Below are 24736 nucleotides of genomic sequence, written 5' to 3' on the forward strand. Positions count from 1 at the left end.
CACCGGATCGCGACAGCGCGCGCCGCCTGGGGACCCGGCTCGGAGCGGCTCGCAGCGGGGGCCCCAGGCGGCGTTGCTTCCGGGCACCAGGGCACGCCGGGGCCCCAGCGATCCGCGCACCGTTACCGAGCAGCCTCCGGCAGGCCGCGCCGGGGCCGTCCTCGCGGACCGTGATCGGGGCGCGGTCACCCGCACCTGGGATGGACACCCCCGGGCTCCCCACGCAGTCACTTGAAGCCTCCGGGGCTCCACGTGAGGATGCTGCTGCTCGGAGCTCTAAGCGGCCCTTCTTGGCCTTTGGGGACTGCACGCCCAGTGGGACCCCAGACAGTTGACACAAAGAGCTCTGGACCGCCTCCCCATCGAGATAACTGCAGCCTGGGGAACCCAGGAAGAAAGTCACTCCCGGGACCGGTGCTCTGCTCTGACATTCGGTTCAGACTCAATTCGACCCTGGAGGGCTGCCACTTCTTGCTCTCTTAGCCTTGTCCTGGTCTCCCCCGGCCCTCCAGACACCCCTCTTGGGGAAGCTGCGACATCCTGTCCTTTTTTCTCCTGCTGGTTGCTCCTCTATCTCCTTTTAGGTTATCTTCTCTCTAGTGGCGCTGGCGTGCCTTTTCTATTCCACTGGACCTTCTAACTGACCAGTCTGGCAGGAATAAATATAAAGAGACAGTTGTGATTTTCTCTTAGGCTATCAGACTTTAAAAAAAAAAAATGGACCCCAAGAAATCAGTATTTCCTCCGGGAATAGCCGGCTAGGAGAGGAAACAGCTAAAGCAACCAACTTATCTCCAGGCGAAAAATTTACAACTTGTCAGATGACCTTGAGAGAGAAAGACTTGGAATTTGTTTGCAAGGGATAGCACTCTATCTGCATTTCTCGATTAAGATTTAAACCTTACTGAGACTTAAATAGTGCCGGGCAGGATGGCCCATCCCTTTAATCTCTGCACTCTGGAGGCTGAGGGAAGTCAATCTCTCTGACTTCGAGGCCAGCCTGGTCTACAAAGCCTGTCAGGGACAGCCAGGGCTGTTACACAAAGAAACCCTGTGGAAGGCCAGGCTGGGGACAAAGTAAATAGTTGAGAGCACTCTCAGAGGAAAGGGATTCTATTCCCAGCACCCCCACTGTGGCTCACAACCACCTGTAACCCCAGTTTCCCCGGACCCAACAGGCACGCACGTGGTACACTATGTATACGGGCAAACGTACACAAAAGATAAATTTTTTTAAATTAGAGTTTAGTGACACCTCCTTTAATCGGGCGGGGGGGGGGCAGGGGGAGGTAGATCTGGGTCAGTTCAAGTTCAGCCAAGGTTACAGAGTTAGACCCGTTTCAAAACAAAACACAATTAAAAAAAAAAAAAAAAAAAAAAAAACCTCCTGGCCGGGCGTTGGTGGCTCAGGGGAGACAGAGGCAGGTGGATCTCTGAGTTCGAGGCCAGCCTGGTCTACAAAGTGAGTTCCAGGACAGCCAGGGCTACACAGAGAAACCCTGTCTCGGAAAAACAAAACAAAACAAAAGAAACAACAACAAAAACAAAAAACCTCCTGGGTGCAGGTGGCACAGGTCTTTAATCCCAGCGCTCAGAAGGCAGAGACAGGCAGATCTCCGAGTTCCTGGTCAACCTGAATTTCTAGGTACACAGCAGTTCTGGGACTGCAGACGCTGGTACAGAAACTCTTGTCTTGAAAAATTAAAAAAGAAAGAAAAGAAGAAACAGAAACAAAAAAGAACGGGGGGGGGGGGGGAAGTAAAATTTAAATTCTATTCTCACATCAGGAACTCCCAAATACGCATTTGCAGAATCACTATCTTTGTCCTTCTTCCCAGTGTAGCCACATTGAATAAATCTTTTTCTGCTTTTCATTAATAATTTGGCTCCCTTTATTAGTTTATTAAGGATGCATGGCTAAAGCTAGTTTGTTGAGGAACAAACAGGCTGTAACCCCAAATTTTTATTTGTTTGTTTGTTTTTTGAGACAGGGTTTCTCTGTGTAGCCCGGGCTGTCCTGGAACTCACTCTGTAGACCAGGCTGGCCTCTAAGTCAGAAATCCGCCTGCCTCTGCCTCCCAAGTGCTGGGATTACAGGCGTGCGCCACCACTGCCCGGCAACTCCATATCTTTTTGTACACAATTCACCACACCGGAACTGCTTCCCAGTCACTCAAACCCTTCTTCCCACCCACTCCGTGGGGAGTCTGGTAACGCAGAAGGGTTTGAGTAACCAGGAAGCAGTTTGGGGAACAGCTGAAAACAGCCGAACTCTCTCCCCAGGCTCCATGCCGGTTCTTCGCTGCCTCAGAGCCCAGCCCGCGGAAGCATCACCTGCCTCATGCCTACCTAAAACTGCTTCAAATATTATGAGATTAGTTTTTTTTCTTAATGTTTGTTTTATGAAATTCTACAAAGTGGGAACTTCTGTAACTTGATTGGGCGGTCCTACTAAGTGCAAATTTTATCACATCAAAGTCCTGTTGAAATGAAATTGTACACACCTGTAAACCTAACACATTCCCCCACCCCCCATGGTGTAGGAGATATGTTAAAATACAAATTGAAATAGCTTCAAATCTCCCTTAAAGGGGCTGAAGAGATGGCTCATGGGGAAAGAGTGACTCTGGGGGCATCTGCACCTACCCACATACACACACAACTAAAAATAAAAACATCTTAAAAAACAACCTCTCAACCAAGCAATGGTGGCTCTCACTGGTTCAGGACCTCTAACCAGGGCCAGAGGTGCATATTTTACACATCAAAGCCGACTTGGCCTCTGGCTTCTCTTACCCCGCAGTCGCCTCCGGCCCCTCCCCCAGAGGCTCTCCCACAGTAATCCAGCTATTTTGGTTTCTTGCTCCCTCCCTCCTCCTCCTTGCTTACATCCTTCTCTCTCTCTCTCTCTCCTCCCCCCTCCCACCCCCTCTCTCCCCAAGGTGACTTCCCTGGCCCCCTTCCTTGGTGACAGTGAACTCTCCCACCGAAGAGCAGCTTCCCGATAATGGAATATAATCTAATTAGGCTTGAACTGGCTCACTTCACAGGCAGAGAAATAACCTATCACTCACCTTTAATCCCAGCACTCCGGAGGCTGAGGCAGGGGATCTTACGGAGTGAGTTCCAGGACAGCCAGGGCTACAGGGAGACACTCTGTCTGAAAAGGCCAAATCATTTAATTAAACCTTTCCCGATGTGCTTTCCTTCCTCCTGAGGAATGAAAGAACAGGGGCATGACCACTCGCTAGTAAGGCCGAAGAGAAGGTTTTTATTGTAGATTGGAGGGAGAGAACAGCCGGAGGCACTGGGAGGAGCCCAGGCTGTATAGGGCCAACCGAATAGGCCAGGCCTCGAGAGGTGAGGGGGTGGGAGAAGGCAGGAGAGGAGAGAGAGGGGGAAGTGAGGGCAGATGAAGAGAGGAGGCAAGGGCCGAGGCCAAGGAAAGAACCAAAAAGGCAGGGTGCACACAGGAAAGAGAAGCTGGAGGCTGGAGAGGTTTGGGAGCTCGTGAGAAATACTGATTCTTCATTGGGTGGTGACTGGCAGCGAGTCTGCTTTAATAAGAACCACAGCCTCGCTGGGCAGTGGTGGCACACGCAGTAATCCCAGCACTCTGGGAGGCAGAGGCAGGTAGATTTCTGAATTTGAGGCCAGCCTGGTCAGGTCTACAGAGTGAGTTCCAGGACAGTCAGGGCTATACAGAGAAACCCTGTCTCGAAAAAACCAAATCAAAAAAACCCCACAGCCTTTTGTCCCCAGTTTCTTTGGAAGTTAGAGGTGTAGGATGTAGTTCTTGAGGACCCCTTGTTGGTGCTGCCCTCTTTTAGATCTTTTTTTTTTAAGATTTATTTATTTATTATATGTGAGTACACTGTAGCTGTCTTCAGACACTCTAGAAGAGGGTGTCAGATCTCATTACAGATGATTGTGAGCCACCATGTGGTTGCAGGGATTTGAACTCAGGACCGTCAGAAGAGTAGTCAGTGCTCTTAACCACTGAGCCATCTCTCCAGTCCTTGGAGTCTCTTCTTAGAACCCTTGAAGAGTCTCAGATGCAGCTCAAAAGGGCCCTGAGTTCAGGCTCCTGCTCCAAAGAAGGATCGTGGTAGAGTCTAAAGACAGGAATTCAATAGATCTTCTGAGGATGAGGGAGGTCCCCCACCCCCCCCCCACCCCTGCACAAGCCCACAGCCAGACTGATTCCCTGGCAAGAGGAAGGGTAGGGGGTGGAAGAGGTGGGAGCAGGCCATGGGAACACCGATAGTTCTTTGATATAAACTCCCTACCCTGCTTGAGAAACCCTGTTACCTACAGATCCACAGGGGAGGGAAACTGCTGTAGGTATCGCAGCCTGGGCGGCAGCTGGATACCCTTACATCCTTACACACCTTCTGCCTGCTCTTCTGGAAGAATGAGTGAGCCCGCATAGATTTAGGTCAGTTGAGCCTGACCCTTCACTTCTGGAATCAGTCCCTCCAGCATCTGCCTCATTCCCTGAGAGCCACCCGTTTGTCCTTGCAGTCGCTATGTATAGAAATCTGGCTTCCATGGAGGCCTCTGGCTTTGCTCTCACATCCATACAGAAAAGCTACTCAGCCCGAAGCTGACTATGTACAAGACACTGGATCAGAGGCTTTCCAACATCAGCATTCTCGCTCTATGGCCCCACCCTGCAGGATACAGTTATTTATCCCCATCAATCAGATAAGGAAGCCGAGGCTCTGGGAAGTCAAAAGCACCCAAGGAAACCGGCTGACGCTGGCAGAGTGCCGGCTCTGCTGCTAAGAGACTGAGATACCCAGAGGGCTCAAAAAGAGCTGGAATGGGTGGGGTGGGGTGCGGAGAAATGGCTCAGCAGGTAAGGGCGCTGCCTGCTCTACCCGAGGACCTGGGTTCCGTTCCCAGCACCCATATGGCAGCTCACAACTGAATCTCCTATGCCGAGTGATCTGATAATAGATTCAATAGATTCCCTCATACAAACATACACAATGAAACCTCCAATGGCCACAAAATAAAAATAATTAAAAACAAGATTTGGAATGAATAAATGGATGCCTACAAGGTCATCACAAAAGATAGCATGGTGGGTAGGTAAGTGTCAAGCTGGGTAGATCCTGTGAGTGAGACTTTTCACTTTATCAACTTTCCAGTGCCACAGTGGGGCTTTTTTGTTTTTTGTTTTTGTTTTTTTTTTTTTTTTTGGTTGTTGGTATTTGTATCCTTATCTCATTCACCTTGGCCACCCTCTCCTTCCATGCATTACACTGGTACAGTGAGGCTTAGATCGCCCTCTAGTGGCCTCCTGAGTATAGCAACACCTGGAGTCTCGTCTGGCCAACTCGAGGGAAACTGGTATTGAATGGTTTCTACACAAGTCCAGGCTGGGGCCCAATCCCTCTGCATGCTTCCCTATTTCAGACATTCCCTTTTTCTGTCTCCATGTACTCCTATGTCTTAGTCATCATCGCTACTCATCGCTCTCTAAGCTAGTCTCTCTCTCTCCCTCCTGCTAGAATCCTTGAGAATAGAAAAGCTCTCAGGAAACAATGGACCTCCATCTCTCCCATTCCTGGGTTTTCAGGGCTGGCAAGTTTCCCAGTACCCTAAGCAAAGGCCTTCTGGTGAAGTTGTAGCAGGCCTTTGTCTGATCTCTTTGTATGGCCTCCTGTTCAGACTCAGAAGGTAGGCAGACAAGATGTTGAATCTGGGAAAGGTGGCCTCCTATAATGAACATTAAATTCAAAATGTAGAGGGAAAAAAGGCCTTGTGCACACAGATAGGCACTGGAGAAGCCAGGCAAGTTAAACACAGCTTCCCTCTTCACTAGACTGAGGTGCCCAGCTGCTCTTCCTGGGACGCAGGAATGATGGAGTTCTACATCTTAGTGATCCTTTGCTGTCTGATGAGACAGGCTCAGCCCTCATCTCCCAGAATTTACTTATTCCAGACCCTTTCCCCCTAAATCTTGAACATTGCTTTTAGGCCATAAAATCCATTCTTATGAGGGACGTCACCTGTGCTTAACAGCAGCCTAAGTGACTTCCACGTTATCTTAAGGCCAGGCCAATCCCAAGACTCCCACAAATATATTGCCCTCAGCCATTCTCCCGTATCTTGAGCATTTTTTTTTCTTTTTTCTTTTCTTTTCTTTTTTTTTTTTTCTCGAGACAGGGTTTCTCTGTATAGCCCTGGCTGTCCTGGAACTCACTCTGTACACCAGGCTGGCCTCGAACTCAGAAATCCACCTGCCTCTGCCTCCCAAGTGCTGGGATTACAGGCATGTGCCACCAACGCCCGGCTTTGAGCATTATTTCTAAATCAATAAGAAACCATCTTATGGATGAAGCCATTGTACTTTGCAAAGAGCTGGGACTGAGTTAATTGTCACCTGAATACTTTTCCCAAAAAGTATGCTGTGCTTAAATATAGCTGAAGTGAAATTATTTGTGCCAGACCCTAAATCCGGCCAAGCCTCTCTTTCACTCTTACTTACCCCATATGCTTTCCCTGCCTGCTGTAGAGCCTGCAGGAGAATCACCGCCACACCGCCACACTGCCACACCAAAGGATGCTGAGACCAGAAGCTGAGGAAGAGCCCAGGGAATTCAGCCAGGGTCACTTGCAGGCTGATCCTATCTCCACCCTTAGCTTTGGGGGATCATACGGCTGACTGGGCAGAAGCAGAATGAGTACAGGAGCACAACTCCAAGAGACACAATTCTGGGTCTGTTTCTTGGCCCCAGCGGAGAAATCGATTGTAGCGGTTCCAGAGAAGAGGACAAAAGGGTTAAAGCAAAGGCAGAGGGATAATGCTGAGGCCCTAGAAAGTCACAGACCAAGCACCCACCTCGACAGCACCTTCACAACAGACCAAGCAGCCACCTCGACAGCACCTTCACAACAGACCAAGCACCCACCTCGACAGCACCTTCACAACAGACCAAGCACCCACCTCGACAGCACCTTCACAACAGACCAAGCACCCACCTCGACAGCACCTTCACAACAGACCAAGCACCCACCTCGACAGCACCTTCACATCATGGCTCCCTCCTCTCATGCTCAAAGCAGGACAAGACACCTTACAGCATCCAGAATACTTTTATTGCTAAAAATCGAGGTACAGCTTGCTCAGGGCCCCGAGTGGGGGTCCCACCCCCCAGGTGAGGGACAGATGATAGGAATGTTTAACAAGGGGGTCCAGTGCCAGAAACGATTTGGGAAGGCAGTGTGGCCCAGCTTCCAAGTGGTTTTGAGACCCCAACTTAAAAGCTGACCGGAGCTCACAGTCGGGTCCACTGTCCCTAAGGCAGGCCCAGACTCCCCATCCCTGCGGAGACCATGTGGCATCCCTGGGGCTAGCAAACGAACAAAGCCCCCTTAGCTGGGACTCTTAAGTTCCTGCTCTCTAGGGAGCCCTTTCAAAGCTCTGAACTGTTTCCTGCAAACCTGTTCAGCTGCCCAGTGGTAGCAAGTGTTGGGCAGGAACTCTACCACCTCTCAACCCTGTGCCAGCCCAAGTGGATGGCAGAGAGACCCTGCAGACGGGTGCACCGTGGTCATGGAGTTCTCAAGAAGGTGGCTGGTGGGAAGCTCTGAGCAACCATGGTTGTTCCCTTGAGCTCACTTTCTTCCTAGGAACCTTAAGAGAAGGCATGGCATTAGGCCACGCCCCATCCCCTTAAACTACAGTCCCAGAACCAACAGAACCAGCTTCAGTACCGGGACCTACCTACGTCACAAGCAGGAAGATCAGGAATCCTAAGACATGGCCCCCGGAACTGAGAGGTCCTCCACTGTCCCACCCAGAACTAGGATGCTGCTAGGAGAGGTAGGAGCGGACTGTAAAGAATCCAACCTGGAGGAGTCGTGGGGAGCACGACCACCTACCCTGCCTGCAGGGATTTACCCGACTGCCTCCAGGAGACCCCATACTCAGAATGTCCACCAGTGACGTCACAGGGAAGCCAGCAGCTCTAGTCACCAATGGCCAGTGTAGCAGGCTACCTGAGGCCAGCTTGTGGGACACGGTCACCCGGGGATCTCTGTGGACCCTTTCATGGCAGGACATCAACGCAGTAACTAACCTCCCTCTCTGGAAGGTTAGGGCCCAGGGAGCTAGAGTAGAAAGACCAGAGAGCGAAGAGGATTGCATGGTCGAGTTAGGGACTGGGGTGAAGAGCCTAACAATCCAGCCTCCAGAGCCAGCGTGAGGTCACAGTTCACCACCAGCAGCAGCGTTCTTTCCATCAAATGTGCTCGGGAGTCCACACTCGCTTCTTCCTTCTTCAGGGCCATTAATGAGAAGGTTGAGAAACAGCATTCCCCTGAGGCAGATGCCTCCTCCTAAGACTTAGGACCTTGAATGATGGTCACAAACTTTGCCAAGCTTGTAGACCGTGAACGAGTCAGAGGCCAAGAGAAGCTCCGTGGTCCAGCCACCCAGCAGCCCTGCCTGGCGCAGGAAATCAGGGTTCCAGAAGCACACGTTTCAGATAAGCCAAGGTAGTGGCATTGGCCAGCATCTCAATGTGTTCAGTTCCTGGGAGCTCCTGCAGCCACACTCTGTGCTCCTGGAGGCTCTGCCAGGCTTGGCACTGCAGGACGCTCTCCAGGTTCACTGTGCCATCACCATCGCCGAAGCAGATTTTGGGGTCCCGATCAGGAAAGCTCTCATAGTAAAAAGAGTTTGGTGTGGGAACACCAGTCCCATACAGGCAGTGCAGCTCCACACCAGGTGGTGTCATGGCTTCAACCAGTCCTTCTGTGTCCTGCCTCATGAACCAGCCATCTTCAAAGCCGATGTCCTGGAAGAACCGGTGATAGTCCCGGAGCGTGTAGTTAGTTGTGGGTGTGTACACAAATACCTTTTCATGTGACCATGTGTGGTTGTATGGCAGTAGCCAGCTGGTGGAGACAGCTGATCGCTGCTGTTCCCGGATCTTCAGTGGCCCAATGACAGGGATGCGATTGTTGTCTCCTGGAAGGACAAAGCTCTATCAGCCTGCACCCAGGAAGGAGGCTCACCAACCCAACCAATGGCTCAGTGAATACTCCATAACCTTAGACGGTTAGCCATCATCATGTTCCCGTCTATGTACCACTGGCTTTTGTTTCTTCTTCTTTTCAAAGATTTATTTATTTATTGTATGTATGTGAGAACACTGTCACTGTCTTCAGACACACCAGAAGAGGGCATCAGATCCCATTACAGATGGCTGTGAACCACTATGTGGTTGCTGGGAATTGAACTCAGGACCTCGGGAAGAGCAGTCAATGCTCTGATCTGCTGAGCCATCTCTCCAGCCCCCTTGTTTCTTTTTATGGAAAACATACACATCCCTATGTATTTCCTCAGCAGAAATTCAGAGAGCACTCCCCCTTCCCCCTCAAATTGTTTATGATGTGTGCTCAGCTGTGAAGGACCCCTCAGCTAAGTGTATGGCACCCTGCCTGTGAGCACAAGTTTTGTCTTCTGTGAAGCTGCAAGTCAATTGGCCAGCTATCTTAGTTGTTGGCTGTTTCTGTTTCGTCACACTGAACAATATACGTGCCTTTCTGAGGCCCAGGAGGCCAGACTTGCAAGGCAATGGGGGCCGTGAACTACTGCGGGAGTCAGCTCTTCCTATGACCCAGTAAGACTTTCAGGAGCTGAGACAACTTAGAGAGCGGCTACCCACTGGTTCAAGTATTATTGCTTGGCTGGAGGGATGGCTCAGTGGTTAAGAGCACTGACTGCTCTTCCAAAGGTCCTGAGTTCAATTCCCAGCAACCACATGGTGGCTCACAACCATCTATAATGGGGTCTGATGGACTCTTCTGGTGTGTCTGAAGACAGCTACAGTGTACTCATATAAATAAAATGAATAAACCTCAAAAAAAAAAAGTATTATCATCGCCCATTATCCAACATTGTCTCAAAGCAGGGAGGCACGTTTTTGGCTGACCCCAGGGCCTCAGCTTTGCCTGCTACCACTAGAAACCCTAACCCTAGAATCTTTCCACTAGAAAAGGAAACTCCTAGGAGTACATGAATTTCCATCTCTTCCACCCCTGGATTTCTAGAGCTGAAAGCAGTTTCCTATATCTGACGCAAAGATTTAAGGGGTTTCTCAAGGAAGCTTTGAGGCGGCCAATGCCTGAATCATGTCTCCCTGTCATTCTGAAGGCGCCCTCGTCTCTTCCTGTGAGCCCAGGAATAGCTAAGCGTAAGGCTTTGAAAAAGCATAAAGCATGAATCCTCCTGTCTCTAAACATCTGAGCCCTGAGCCATGGAGTTCCTGTCCTCTCTACTCAGGATCACAGGGACAGATTATGAACCTGACTCCATCATTCCAGTCAGATGAGCAAGCAGGTCAGGCAGTGCCCGTGAGGGCAGAAAGACAGCCTAGGGATTCTAGAGATGGTCCTGGTTCATAGTCCCCAAGTGGGGGGTTCCCCAGGGTTACCACTCAGTCATGGTGGAGGAGGGTAGTTTCTTTCTGCACCAGGAGGCCCTGCATCATGGCTGCAGATGGTGGGTCCTCCAAACACATGTCAGCTGGAGAAGGCCCGAGAGGACTGACCTTCCCAACTACCAAACAGACCCAGCCAAATCAGCACCTACTGCCTCCCTGAGCTGCCAGAGGCAGGTGAAGCTCCTAAACAGGCTGAGGTAGTCGGCCTTCCTCCTACGAGGCAAAGTGGGGAGAGCTAAGAAAGGTTTGAGAAAGGACCCCACAGAACTGTGGGTCAAGCCGGGTGGTGGTGGTGCACGCCTTTAATCCCAGCACTTGGGAGGCAGAGGCAGGTGGATTTCTGAGTTCAAGGCCAGCCTAGTCTACAGAGTGAGTTCCAGGACAGTTACCAGCTACTCTGGGCTACCCAGAGAAACACTGTCTCGAAAAACCAAAAATAAATAAATAAATAAATAAATAAATAAATAAATAAATAAATAAATAAATAAAACTGTGGGTCTGATCAAGTCCTGCCAGTCAGGTACACAGCACTGTTTGTTCCTGTGTATGTGCACATATTCAATGAGCAAGTTATGTTACTCTGTGTACAAGATTACAAGAGATTACACTAATCACAACAAGGTCTGTAACTAGAGAAGAGAAACCAGGGGTAGTATTAGATTTTCTTCTTATTGGCTGTGTGTGTGTATGTGTGTGTGTCCCCTTATGTGAGTGCTACAGTGTGCATGTGGAGCTCAGAAGACAACATGTGAGAGCTGGTTCCTTCCCTCTACCATGTGGGCTCTAGGGATTGAAATTAGATCCTCAGACTTGGCAACAAATACCTTGCCCTGCTGACCCAGCTCACCAGCCACAGCCTTAGATTTTCTTTGGAGAGAAAAAAAAAAGGTATTTGGTTTTCTCTTTAACTAATTATTGTGTGTCTATGCTATGTATATGAGCACACGTGTCATTGAGGCCAGAGGACAACTTTGTGGCGTTGGTTCTCTCCTTCCACCTTTATACTGATTCTGGGGATTGAACTCAAGATGGTTGGGCTTGCAGAGCAAGCTCCTTTTACTCCTGAGCCGTCTTACTGGGCCCCCAGAATCAGATATTTAAAAGAGAAAGCTTCTTCCTGTTAGTCCAGAGAGGAGACGTGAAGGATGTTGGCCTAGTAACTAGACCACAGAAGACATGAGGAAGCATTCCGGAAACAGGCACCCAGGAGGGGATAGGGAGGTCCTACCTGAGGCCAGGACGCGCAGGGTCTTGGCCACGCCCCCCCAGGGCGCACCCAATGAGACGAAGGCTCGGATGTGCTTGTCCTTCCAGGCTTGCGGCTGCCGCTGCAGGAAGTAGAGTGCGTACATGTTGCCCATGCTGTGGGCGACCAGCACCACGGGGCCCCCGTACACCTGGGACATCTCCTCGATCATCTCTCGCAGGGCCGTGAAGTAGGGCCCGTTTTCATCTGCAGGCCAGAGCCAAGCAGGGGGTCAGGCAGGAAGTGTCCTGGGACCTGAACCACTAACCCATCTACAGAGCAGACCCAGGACTGGGGCACATAGAGGGTATTGGGAACTAAGTAGGTGCAGACTAGTTCCCCCACAGGTTCATAAAGAGGGAACAAAGTGACCCTTCCCCCACCGCCCCTCGGTTTAGCTTCTGCCCCTGCCAAGACTCAGAGGTCCAGAATCAGGGATCCTTGAATGAACCAGAGAAAGACAAGGCAAGACTCAATCAAAGCTGGTGGAAGTGCCGGCTGCACAGGAAGCCAGAGACTCGATGGAGAGAGAGCCCAAGGACTATTAGTGAGTGGCCAAGACTACCTTAGTCCTGCCTCCCAATCCCTAGGGAATGGAAGTGGGGTGACTTCTTACTTGGGGCTCGGCGCCAATCATAGGGAGCGCCCCGGACATCTTCACCCCGTGTGTAGCCCCAGCCCACAAGGCTCTCCACCATAGTGTAGAAATAGGAACCTAGGGACAGTCAGAACACACAGAATTACATAAAATATAACCAGTGTTAGCTACCCACACCACACCCACAGCGACAATGACATCTGTCTCCCTGAAAAAGTGGAAAAGGAATGTGTGTCCACTAATCAAAGAAAGCTCACAGGCTATCCCTTCAAAGCAAAGTAGTACTGCCCCTATTCTAGAGGCCCATCAGAGCCCGGAGCCCCCAGCCTCATACCCTGGAGGCCCCGGGCAAGAGCTACATACCCACATTCCTCTTGCTGGGGTCTAGGAATTCCATAGAAAATGTTTCCCCAAAGCCAGGGACCCGAACATCGACGCCATCGGGGAACTGGGTGGCCCGAGATGTTCTGTTGTAAACCAACCTGTCAGGAGAAGACAGTGAGTTAGAAACTCGCTGTTGTCACCTTTAAGCTCGGTATGTCTCAATACTGCCCCGTGACCTCATCCAGTCTCAGGCCCTGATTTGGTCTGAGGTCAAAAGGAGATTAAAGGAAAAAAAAAAGGAACCTGGACTTGAGAGATAAAGTTGGGAAGATCAGGCAATCAAGGATATCCTCATTTACATATAAGTTTGAGGCTAGCCTGGGCTATAAGAGACCCTATCTCAAACAAACAAACAAACAAAAACCCCAACAGTACAGAGGATCAGAATAACAAAATCCAAACGGGAACTCCAAGAAGGCTTAAGCCGGAGACTAATGGGGCGGGGGCTGCGGGTCCCCAAAGCAAATCCCCTTCTCCAGGTGCCCCCTCACCTAGAATGAGGACCTCGAACTAGGCAGAAGAAGGCACCAGTTATAGCCACGTCTCCAACATCATTCTTGAACCCAGGAGGCAGCCTACTCTTGATGGTGCCTTCCATCCATCCATCCATCCATCCCATCCATCCATCCATCACATCACAGAGCAAAGCAGACGGCGAGGAAAGCACACAGCGAGGAAAGCACACAGCAGACACGGCCACCTCACCTGAGCACCTGAGCTACTACACAGACAGGTGGACAAGACCCAGAGGAATGATGGGAGCAGGTAGACAGAGACAGGAGAAACCCTGTATTGTAGACACAGACTCGCTCTGGGCCCTGGGCAATTTCCTGAGTCATTCAAAGAGAAAGGGAATGGACTGTACCACAAGACCTGCTCAGCAAGAGATGACCCGTCAGCAGCCACAACAACATCCAGGGTGTGGCCTCCAATTCCTAAATGCAGTGATAGGGGCTGCCCTCTTCTAAGCAGTCCTCTTTGTTCCTGTCCTGCTTCTGTGCAACACACTACCACAGATTTAGCAGCTCTTTTTTTTTTTTTAATTTTTTTTTTTGTTGTTTTTTTTGGATTTGTTTTTTTCGAGACAGGGTTTCTCTGTGTAGCCCTGGCTGTCCTGGAACTCACTCTGTAGACCAGGCTGGCCTCGAACTCAGAGATCTGCCTGCCTCTGCCTCCCAGAGTGCTAGGATTACAGGCGTGCGCCACCACTGCCCGGCGATTTAGCAGCTCTTAACTCAAGATTTTATTATCACATAGCTTCTGTGGTCGCCACAAAAAAATAGAAACAGGGCTGGAGAGTTGGCTCAGTGGTTAAGAGCACTGACTGCTCTTCCAAAGGTCCTGAGTTCAAATCCCAGCAACCACATGGTGGCTCACAACCATCTGAAAAGAAATCTGACGCCCTCTTTTGGTGCATCTGAAGACAGCTACAATGTGAAGTGCATCTGAAGACAGCTAGATATAATAATAAATAAATATGTAAAAAATATATTGAGGGGCTGGTGAGATGGCTCAGCAGTTAAGAGCACTGACTGCTCTCCCGCATGTCCTGAGTTCAAATCCCAGCAACCACATGGTGGCTCACAACCATCCGTAATAAGACCTGACACCTTCTTCTGGTGTGTCTCAAAACAGCTACAGGGTACTCATATACATAAAATAAATAAATATTTAAAAAAATAATATATTGAAAAAAAAACACAAAAACTGGAACCAAACTCAGAGCAGTGAGCACATGGCTTCTCTGCCCTCCATCCTCAGGTCAGGTGTCTGCAAGGCCTGGAGAAGTAATAGGAAACACCAGAGGCAAATATGCCCAAGAAAAGCTGAGTTTATTTGTGGTCCTGAATCCTACCATCATTGAAAATCAATTACTAAGAGGCCTGGAAAGAGGGCTCAGTGGTTAAGAGTGGTTAAGATGCTGTTTCAGGGAACCCAGAGTTCACACCATCCATATCCCCAGCTCCAGAGGATTCTCCCACCTCTCTGGCACTGTTCACACCTGGCAGGCAAGCATACAGGAAGGCAGAAAATCCATATATATTAAATGGTGGTGCAGATTTTTTGTTTGTTTGTTTTTTGTTTGTTTGTTTGGTTGGTTGGTTTTTTGAGACAGGGTTTCTCTGTGGAGTCCTGGCTGTCCTGGAACTCACTCTGTAGACCAGGCTGACCTCAAACACAGAAATCCGCCTGCCTCTGCCTCCCAAGTTGGGAGTTTGATTAGGGATTACAGGCGTGCGCCACTATGCCCAGCTTGGTACAGACTTTTAATTCCAGCACTCAGGAGGCATAGGTAGGAGGATCTCTGTAAGTTCAAAGCCAGCTTGGTATACAGAACAAGTCTGGGACAGCCTGGACTACATAGAGGAAACCCTATCTCAGAAAACAAACAGAACTCAGCCATCGCACTGATCACCAGATAGGGCCCGAGGCCACTCTCAGTAGATACCACTGAAGTGTAGAAAATGGTTGTGAAAAGCCAAGGCAGTTTTGTGCAAGATGAAAATCTAACCAGGTCAGAGGAGCAACGAGGACAAAGGCTCCTGTCAGCATCGGCCTGTGCCTCCACTGGCGGCACCTGAGGTCCTGTGTCTCCACGACAGAAATAGAAATGTAGATCAACAGCCCAGAAATAGCTGCAACCACACACCAAACTGAGTCAGCAAAGAAGGTAGAGTACACAATGGGAGCCACTGGGTGCCCAGAGGCTCAGCCAGCAGGCCTCTGGGAAAAGCTTTTAATTGATGAAGTTCTAATCAGCTCAAACATTTGCCAACACCAACTGTGATCTTCAATTTGGCTTAGCTATTAATTAACTAATTAAAGCACTTGTTGCTTTTGCAGAGGACCCAGGTTCAATTCCCAGCACCCGTTCAGTGGCTCACAACCGTCTGCACCTCCCAGTCCCAGGGGATCTGATATCCTCTTCTGACTTTCACTGGCACCCAGCACACACGGCACACTTATATCTATGCAAGCAAAACACAAATACACATAAAATTATAAAACAAATCTAGAAACCAACAAACCGAAACTGTCTCTGCCTTTAGAGACTTCTGTCTGCAAGGGGAACCTTTGCCTGCCTCTGCCTCCCATGTGCTGGGATTAAAGGTGTGAGCCACTTCTGCCCAGAATGTTAGAATACCACACTCAGGAGGCAGAGGCAGGAGAATCTCAATCTCTCTCTTTCTCTCTCTCTCTCTCTGAGTTTGAGGCCAGCCTGGTCCACAGAACATGTTCTAGGGTGGCCAAAGAAATCCTGTCTTGAAAAACAAAAACAGCCGGGCGGTGGTGGTGCACGCCTGTAATCCCAGCACTCTGGGAGGCAGAGGCAGGTGGATTTCTGAGTTCAAGGCCAGCCTGGTCTACAGAGTGAGCTCCAGGACAGCCAGGGCTACACAGAGAACAAAAACAAAAACAAACAAGCAGATAAAAAGAAAGAATAGCCAGGCAGTGGTAGTGCAGGTCTTTAATCCCAGCATTTGGGAGGCAGAAGCAGGAAGATTTCTGAATTCAAGGCCAGCCTGGTCTACAGAGTGAGTTCCAGGACAGCCAGGGCTACACAGAGAAACCCTGTCTCAAAAAAACCAAAAAAAAAAAAAAAGAAAGAAAAGAAAAAATACAATTTTTGAGTTTGAATTCTGATTCTGTGATTCATCAGCTGAATGAAATGGCTGTAGCCAATTTTATAAATTCTTTGAGCTTCCATCTTTCCTTATCAATAAAGTAAGTTTGTTGTATTTTGCTTTGTAGTGGTTTCAAGGCTCAAATTCAGGGCCCAAAGCATGTGATTATCACAAAAGTGATTTATCACTGAGCCACGCCCCCACTTACTGTAAAGCAAGTTTAATAACAATGCCAGTTCCAGAGAGTGCCTCAGGACTAAATTAAATCATTTGGCAAGTTCATTACAGTGCAGACCTCAAGAGTATTCTAGTACAAATCTAGATAGTGTAGGTCACTCATTGAGGCGTGCTCTAGAGGAAATCAAGAGACTCACACACATGAGAAGACAGAACTGATAAATTGCAGCCTTGACCCCAGCATTCAAGAGGCAGAGTCAGGACTGTCAGTTCCAGCCTGGGCTACACAGGGAATTGGAGGCCAACCTGAGCTATACAGTAAGACCCTGTCTCAAATCCCTTTTTTAATATTTAATTGTATGAGTATGAATTTTTTGCCCGCATACACATGTACCACATGCATGCCTAATACCTACAGAGGTCAAAAGACAGCATCAGATCCCTTGGAATTGAAGTTATGACAGTTATGAGCCATCAAGTAACGGATGGGACTCAAACTCAGGTCCTTGGCAAGATGAGCAGGTCATCTAATTTACTGGGCCATCTTACTTACCCCTTTTGTGGTATTATTCTGTTGGTCTTTGTTGTTAAGACAAGATTTCACTGCCAGGCAGTAGTGGTGCACACCCTTAGTTCCAGCACCCACGAGGCAGAAGCAGGTGGATTTCTATGAATTCTAGGCCAGCCAAAGCTATACAGAGAAACCCAACAGAGAGAGAAAGAGAGAGAGAGAGAGAGAGAGAGAGAGAGAATATGAATTCTGTATACATTGTTGTCGGAGTGGATATGGCCTTGTTGGAGAAAGAGTCATTGTGGGCATGGGCTTTAAGACCCTCGTTCTAGCTGCCTGGAAGCCAGTCTTCTTCTACCTGTCTTTGGAACAAGAGGTAGAACTCTCAGCTCCTCCAGCCTCATGTCTGCCTGGACACTGCCATGCTCCTGTCTTGATGATAATGGACTGCACCTCAGAACCTGTAAGCCAGCCCCAATGAAATGTTGTTCTTGTAGGAGTTGCCTTGGTCATGGTGTCTGAGACACTGATCAAACTGCTGAGGACAGGGACTGCTGAATGCTGGGCCCTAAATGGCACGTCTATCATCATCGGGAAACATCATGGAGGAGGGAGAAGTGCTGTGAGCTCCTGTCTTCCAGACTTCACATGACCATTGCACACACAGACTCACAGCGATTATAGCTGGTGCGTAAGATCACACCAAGGAGATCAGTAAACATTCCAGCAGGCAGAACTAAATGCACTGAGTAGGAGATTTTATATATATATTTATATTTATTTATATAATGATATATATGTGTGTGTATATATATGTATATATATATACATATACACATATATATCATAATAAATGAGCAAGAAAAGAATGATGGGGCCAGCGAGTTGGCTCAGTGGACAAATGGACTTGCTGACAAACCTGAAGACCTCAGTTCAGTCCCTGGGAACAACATGGTGGAGGTAGAGAACTAACACCTCAGGTTGTCCTGAGATGTATATATAATCATGCTATATCATGTGCATTCACTCCTAAATTAATGCCATTTTCTAAATTTTTTTTTTTTAAGTAGAAAACATGGGCTGGAGAGACTGCCCATTGGGTAGGAGCACTGGCTGCTCTTCCAAAGGACCCAGGTTCGATTCCCAGTACTCATGTGTCCAATCATAACTAGTAGCTATAGTTCCAGGGGATCTAAGAACCCCCGCGCCCCCCCCCCCATCTTCACAGGCACTGTGCTTCAGTCCCTGGCACCCACCCACGGCAGGTAACTATCACCTGTAACTCCAGTCCCAAGGGATCCAACACCTCCTTTGGTTTCCTTGGGCAATGCAGGCACATGGTACACAGACATACATAAAATAAAAATAAACAAAACTTAAAAAAATAGTTTAGTCCCAGCACATGGGAAGTAGGCATAGGGGCATCTCTGTGAGTTGGAGGCCACCCTGTTCTACACAGTGAGTTCCAGAACAACCAGTGATAGGTAGTGGGACTCTGTTTTGAAAAACAAAAAACAAAGAAACAAAAACATACATTGTAGCATAATTCCAGTCCTATAAGATCCGACGCCCTCTTCTGGTATCTGTGGGCACTACATACACATGGTGTATACACACACACACACACACACACACACACAGGCTCAACACCCATAAACATAAAATAAATGGAAGCCGGGTGGTGGTGATGCACACCTGTAATCCCAGCACTTGGGAGGCAGAGGCAGGCAGATTTCTGAGTTTGAGGCCAGCCTGGTCTACAGAGTGAATTCCAGGACAGCCAGGGCTACACAGAGAAACCCTGTCTAGAGAAAAAAAAAAAGAGAGAGAGAGAGAGAGAGAGATGATGGGCAAAGTAAGAACTGCTGGCAATAAAATTCGCTTTATCTCCTATATTGAATTTGGTAAAACACAGTACCTTGCCAACAAAATTTGGTAACATTGAGGAATCAGCAAAGGCCATTTTTTTTTAGCTTTGTTTTGATTTTTTTTTAACTATTTATGCATACGAGTACACTGTCACTGTCTTCAGGCACACCAGAAGAGGGCATTAGATCTCATTACAGATGGTTGTGAGCCACCATGTGGTTGCTGGCAATTGAACTCAGGACCTCTGGAAGAGCAGTCAGTGCTCTTAACCACTGAGCCATCTCTCCAGCCCGATTTTTTTCTTTTTTGGGATTTTTATATATTTTATGGGTATGAGTGTTTACCTGTGGTACCCAAAGAAGCCAAAAGAGGACAACAGATCCCCTAGGACTCAAGTTACAAACAGCTGTGAACTATCCCGTGGATGCCAAGAACCAGCCTTCAAGGGTTCTCAATCCGTGTTGCAACTACTTTGGGGTTGCATGTCATATATCCTACATGTTAGTTATTTATAATGATTCATAACAGTAGCAAAGTTACAGTTTTGAAGTAACAATGAAATAATTTTGTGGTTGAGGGGTCACCATGACATGAGGACCTGTATTAGAGGGTCTCGGCTTTAGGGAGGTTGGGGACCACTGCTCTATAGGGGTCTCAGTAAGAGCAGCCACTGCTCTTAATCACTGAGTCAAATCCAAAGCAAGGTTTTAAAAAGTGAGTGGAAGCGGGGCGGTGGTGGTGGTGGTGGTGGTGGTGGTGGTGGTGGTGGTGGTGGTGGTGGTGGCGGCGGTGCACGCCTGTAATCCCAGCACTCTGGGAGACAGAAGCAGGTGGATTTCTGAGTTCGAGGCCAGCCTGGTCTACAGAGTGAGTTCCAGGACAGCCAGGGCTACACAGAGAAACCCTTTAAAAAAAAAAAAAAAAACAAAAAACAAAAAAACAAACAAACAAAAGAGTGTGTGGGAGGGGATGCATCAGTAAAGGCCATAACTTCAGACTCCTGTGTCTGCACATTAATGTGCAAAGATGTAGACATACAGCAAAGGAACAGCTGGAGAGATGTTTCAGTGGTTAAGAGCACTGACTGCTTTTCCGGAGGTCCTGAGTTCAAATCCCAACAACCGCATAAAAGCCCACAGCAAAGAAACAAGCAGCTGGAGAGGCAGGCTTAGCCAGGACCCAGGCAAAGGAAGATGGGGAACCACACCAAGTATGTGAATAGGGGCTCGGGAAAAAAAAAAAAACAGAACAAAACAAAACCTGAGCCTAAGACCTGATAGTTGAACCAGATGAAGGAGAACTGGGAACAGTAGGAAGAAAAAGAAATTCATGCTTCTGAGAGTGTAAGCTAGGGCTGACCAGACTGGACCAGATCAAGGGCTACAGAGCCTAGGAGAGCGAGCGAGCATTTTTCTGTCTATTTGAGGAATGAAGAAAAGGCCTCTGAAGGCCTCTCTAGGCCCCTTGGATGACTGATCCTTCATCCTGTGTGCACCAGCCCTTACCTGATATTATCAATCCAGCAGTCAATGATAACAGGCAGAAGCAGTTCGAGATTCAGCCAGAGGGTGAAGTAGCTGTCCGTCCTCTTGGAGCAAAGGTAGTGTACAACCTTTGGCTTATCCAGCTTTGCTTCCAGCTGGTTACCCAGATCACCAGGCACTGCAGAAGAAAAAGACAGGCATGGATGGCCCCAGGCCCTGGCATGCTGGAGACCCTAAGCCTCCTGTATTCCCCAAAGAGCCACCCAGAGTGATGAACACCATGGTGTGTCTCTGCAGTCCCGCTCTCAAGTGGAGGCCTAATGCCAGGATTGGGAAATCAGAAAAGGCCAGGACACAGCCTTCCCATAGAAAAGCAGCTACTGTTGAGGCATGGGGGTGAATACCTGTAAATCTAGTGCTTGGGAGGCTGAGGCAGGAGGATGAGGTTAGTACTAACTCAACCTGGGCTACACAAGGAGATCCCGCCTCAAAACAAACAAGAACAAAAGTCACCTTAAAGGGAAAGAAGCTGCCAGCAGATAGTGGAGACTTAAAGAGAGGCCTGACAAGCTTGGGGGGCGGGGCATGGGCGGGGCAGGGCAGGGGCTATATTGTTATGGGATGAAAAAACTTATCTCCAATGTAACTTCCTCATTGAGCAGTTACTTCAGCTACAGATGGCTTCTAAGGTTAACGGGTCCAGATCATACTCTAACTTAGAAAAGATTTTGAGGCTCATGGGAGTTTTTCAGAACTTCCAAGATTCGGCCAGTGCAACAGCCCTGACTTCCCTGCAGGCTTTAGTCAGGCAAAAGGAACAGCCAGGTCTTCTCTACTCCCAAGCGGTGGAACACAAGATAGAGCGCTAAGCCAAAATCTAGAGGCAGTATTTTTATAGTTTGTTTCTGTCTGAGAGAGAGTCTTGCTGACATCAAAAGCCTGCTGTTCCTGACTCCAACCTGCCAAATGCTGGGATCAGAGGCTTGTGGGAAGGAGGCCATGATAAAAAACACAATCGAGAGAAAATGTCATGGCGCCAGCAGGCCCATCAAGTCCTGAAGGCCTTGCTAAAGGCCAGGATCCTTCCGGAGGATAGGTCCTGTGCAAAGCCTTACCCTGGTTGAGGTGTGTTGCAGATGGCTAATTTGCAATAACAAGCCACACCAGCCACAGGGCAGGGTATGTGACCAAGTTCCAAGCTAGACTGGATGCCACCCAGGTCAATCTCTTTGGGTCACGCAAACCCTAGGGCCTCGGTAACGCCCAAGCCCACACCCATCCCTTCAACTTCCAGTATTTAAAGCCCGTTAACCTTACAGGCCACACCCACCTCCTGCCAGATACAGTCTGAACAGAACACTTTACAAGGACAACTCCCCCTTGTACACACGCACACCTTTTTTTTTTTTTTTTTTTTTCCCCCTGGAGAGGTTTCTCTGTAGCCCTGGCTAGCCTGGAACTCAGATCTGCCTACCTCTGCCTCTTGAGTGCTAGGATCAGAGCAGTGTGCTACCATCACCTGAGGACAAAAAAACCCTTTAATATCCACAGTCAGTATAAAGAGCCCCTGGACTCTTCTCAGTAGTGTCTCTGACCCCAGCACAGCACATGCCTTTGCCTGGGCAGTTATCCCAGCGTCTTCAGAGTGTCATGGGAAGATACACGCCTTCTACTCCCTGCACGACGTTGCTGCTGAAGCAGGAAATTCCCACCATGGGAGCCTCTACATGACCTGCTTGTGAGCTGGGCACGAGGACTGGCCAATGTCTCCATACACTGAAGGGGAAATGGCTGAAAGAGGAAGCTACCAGATAGCCCTTGTCCTGGTCACGCTGTGACGCCTCTAAAATTAGCAATGGCCCCTTCCTGAAGTACTTGGTGCCTGAGACATAAACAGAGCCAGACAAGAAATCTTTACTTCAAATAACCCTGGAAAGCGTCACCTTTATCTTCATACACATTGTGAAGTTATGCTTACTTAGTCTATATGTATGTGTAGGGATTAAGATGAGAACACAACAGAGCACATAAGCAGAGACTGGGGGACAACTTGCCACAATTGGTTTCATCTGGGGATAGAACTCGGGTCCTCAGGCTTGGTGGCAATCCCCTCTGAACCTGCTTACAGGCCCTCTTTGTTCACTTAACAGGTAAGAAGACTGAGGCTTGAGAGGGATATGCAAACAGTTTGTCTAAGGTCCCACCCGTTGTTCCGAGATCAGTTTTCTGCTACCCCTCCCACTAACTCAGGACCTGCACTTTGTGCCTAGAAACAGCTCTCTCTGGTTAGCAGCCCCGGTCCTTGCAAAGATGCACAGGAGCGCAGGTGCTCAGATCCTTTCGGAGTCTAAGGCTTCTCTGCTATGATTTAGGATAAGATAAGTCTGGATAGATTAACAAATGCAGTTAGTGCCAATCTGTCCAAGCCAAAAATACATGGCAAACAAGCCAGGTGTGATAGTGTACTATAATCCCAGTACTAGGGATCGAGAGGAAGACAGATCACCGTGAGTTCAAGGCCAGCCTGATCTACAATGAGAGGACAAGGCTACAGAGACATTGCCTCGGGGAGAAAAAGAAAGTATGTGGTCAGAGAATGCACACATCCCAATGCCAAGGCCCTTATTCTTAGAACTCTGTACATGTGACTTCTTCACACTGGTCCCCAGAGTAAAGTCCACATGACCCATTAAGTCACAAGTTCTACAGCACCCTTACTCCCCTCCCCCCCTTCCATCCCAACCAGCCTGGAGCCATCTTCTAACCGACCTTACTTCCAGCATACTCTGGGAAGGCTTTCCTGGTGCTCACTCTAGACTGACTGATCCGGTGCAGTCTGGGACTGCAGAGCCACTGTTACTACCGTCCAGGAAACTGGAGGAAGGCAGGGTCAACTGGATCCAAATTTCAAACTGAACTGAGGCTCAGAATTCCCCCATACCCTTTTCTGACCTAGAATGCCTAAATTTTGTTTGTTTGTCAAAAGAGTGTTTCTCAGCTAGGCATGGTAGCCTTGGAAGACAGAGGCAGGTGGGTATCTGAGTTCAGGGCCAGTCTGGTTTATAGAGAGAGTTCCAGGACTGCCAGAGCTACAGAGAAACCCTAAAAGACAAAAGAAGATGAAGAAGAAGAAGAAGAAGAAGAGGAGGAGGAGGAGGAGGAGGAGGAGGAGGAGGAGGAGGAGGGAGAAGGAGAAGAAAGAGGAGGAGGAGGAAGCAACAACAGGAATTTATGCTCCTCTAGCAGAATACATTATATATATATATATATATATATATATATATATATAGAGAGAGAGAGAGAGAGAGAGAGAGAGAGAATATGTTTTGTCATGTCTCTGTTCTCAGGAGTCCTGGCTTGTCACCGAAACACCAATTCAGACCAATATCCATTGGCTGAACAGGACATCTAAGATTCCTAGAGATTTTAGCCTGGCCTATTACCATATGGAATCATTGTTATTTCTGTTAAGCTGCCAAGTCTGAGGCAGAAGAACAAGTGGGCAGGGAATGTCACCTGGCCTCAGGACAGCCTGCAGTAAGTAGGTCTGGCGGAGAGGGTGGCAGCCCACTCTCCGTCTCCCTTATCGTCATGACTGTTGTCCCAACCCTTCCCCTAGCCATACTGTTTTCCTTAGACCATCTCCTCGAAAGTCAATGCCATCAATTCCACAAGCGGAGAGCAAAGAGAAATGATTTTTGGGAACAGCGTGGATAGAACTTACTACCACTCATTCCCTGTGAAATACAGAGGGTAGGAGGGTAATGACTCCTTGGTAAACTAAGACCAATTCTGAGACTACCTAGGAACCCACTGAAGTAGGGTTGAATTGCCTCAGTCTTTCCAGCTAAGAAATGGGGGCATGGAGAGGCAAGGTTGGGAGCTGATGCAGTTAGGTGGGGTGGAAAAGCGGACATTATCTATTCCCTTTGCTCTCCTGTTTTAGAGGGTGCCAAACCACACCCATCCCAGTATGGCGGGAGGTGGGCTAACCGAACTGACCAAGGCTAGGAACCAAATGCTCTGGGTTTCGTGCTTAAAGCAGATGCACAACACAGTAGTCGGCCCAGCAGACCCAGGCTGCACGAGACCCTGCAGAATCCACCCACCCACCCCACCGGACACAAGTCTCACCCAGCACCACCGGGGGGTGACGTTGGGCCGGGAGAGCCAGGTCTGCCAGCATCATTAGTAGAAACAGGGGGAACAGGAGGCCACTCCGGAGCTGGGTCTTGCGACAAGTGCAGAAATGTCGATCCATGGCGTGAGACTGTGGCCGCAAGTCTAAGGGGCTGCTTCAGAGCTTAGGGATCGAGCCTAGGCCGGGGACGCAGCGTCGCGCTTAACCCCACCGCTCGCAGCTTCTAGTTAATTAGGA

The 24736-nt window shown here is 48.9% G+C and overlaps 1 protein-coding gene across 2 annotated transcripts; it reads right to left on the minus strand.

The window, feature by feature from the left end:
* Window positions 1-7088: 7088 nt before the first annotated feature.
* On the minus strand, window positions 7089-24736 carry Pla2g15 (phospholipase A2 group XV). Of its 2 annotated transcripts, none has more exons than XM_052166596.1 (6): window positions 24493-24735; window positions 20380-20536; window positions 12671-12789; window positions 12326-12424; window positions 11692-11916; window positions 7089-8986 (listed from the first exon to the last, which is right to left on the minus strand). In XM_052166596.1, the coding sequence occupies exons 1-6, from the start codon at window positions 24617-24619 to the stop codon at window positions 8475-8477; spliced, it is 1239 nt and encodes a 412-aa protein (XP_052022556.1). In that variant the 5' UTR covers window positions 24620-24735; the 3' UTR covers window positions 7089-8474. The 2 variants fall into 2 exon arrangements, with proteins under 2 accessions (XP_052022556.1, XP_052022557.1); XM_052166597.1 differs by having other exon boundaries at window positions 8788-8986; window positions 11692-11791; window positions 24493-24736.

This window comes from Apodemus sylvaticus, chromosome 21 (assembly GCF_947179515.1).
Source record: "Apodemus sylvaticus chromosome 21, mApoSyl1.1, whole genome shotgun sequence".
Lineage (NCBI taxonomy): Eukaryota > Metazoa > Chordata > Mammalia > Rodentia > Muridae > Apodemus > Apodemus sylvaticus.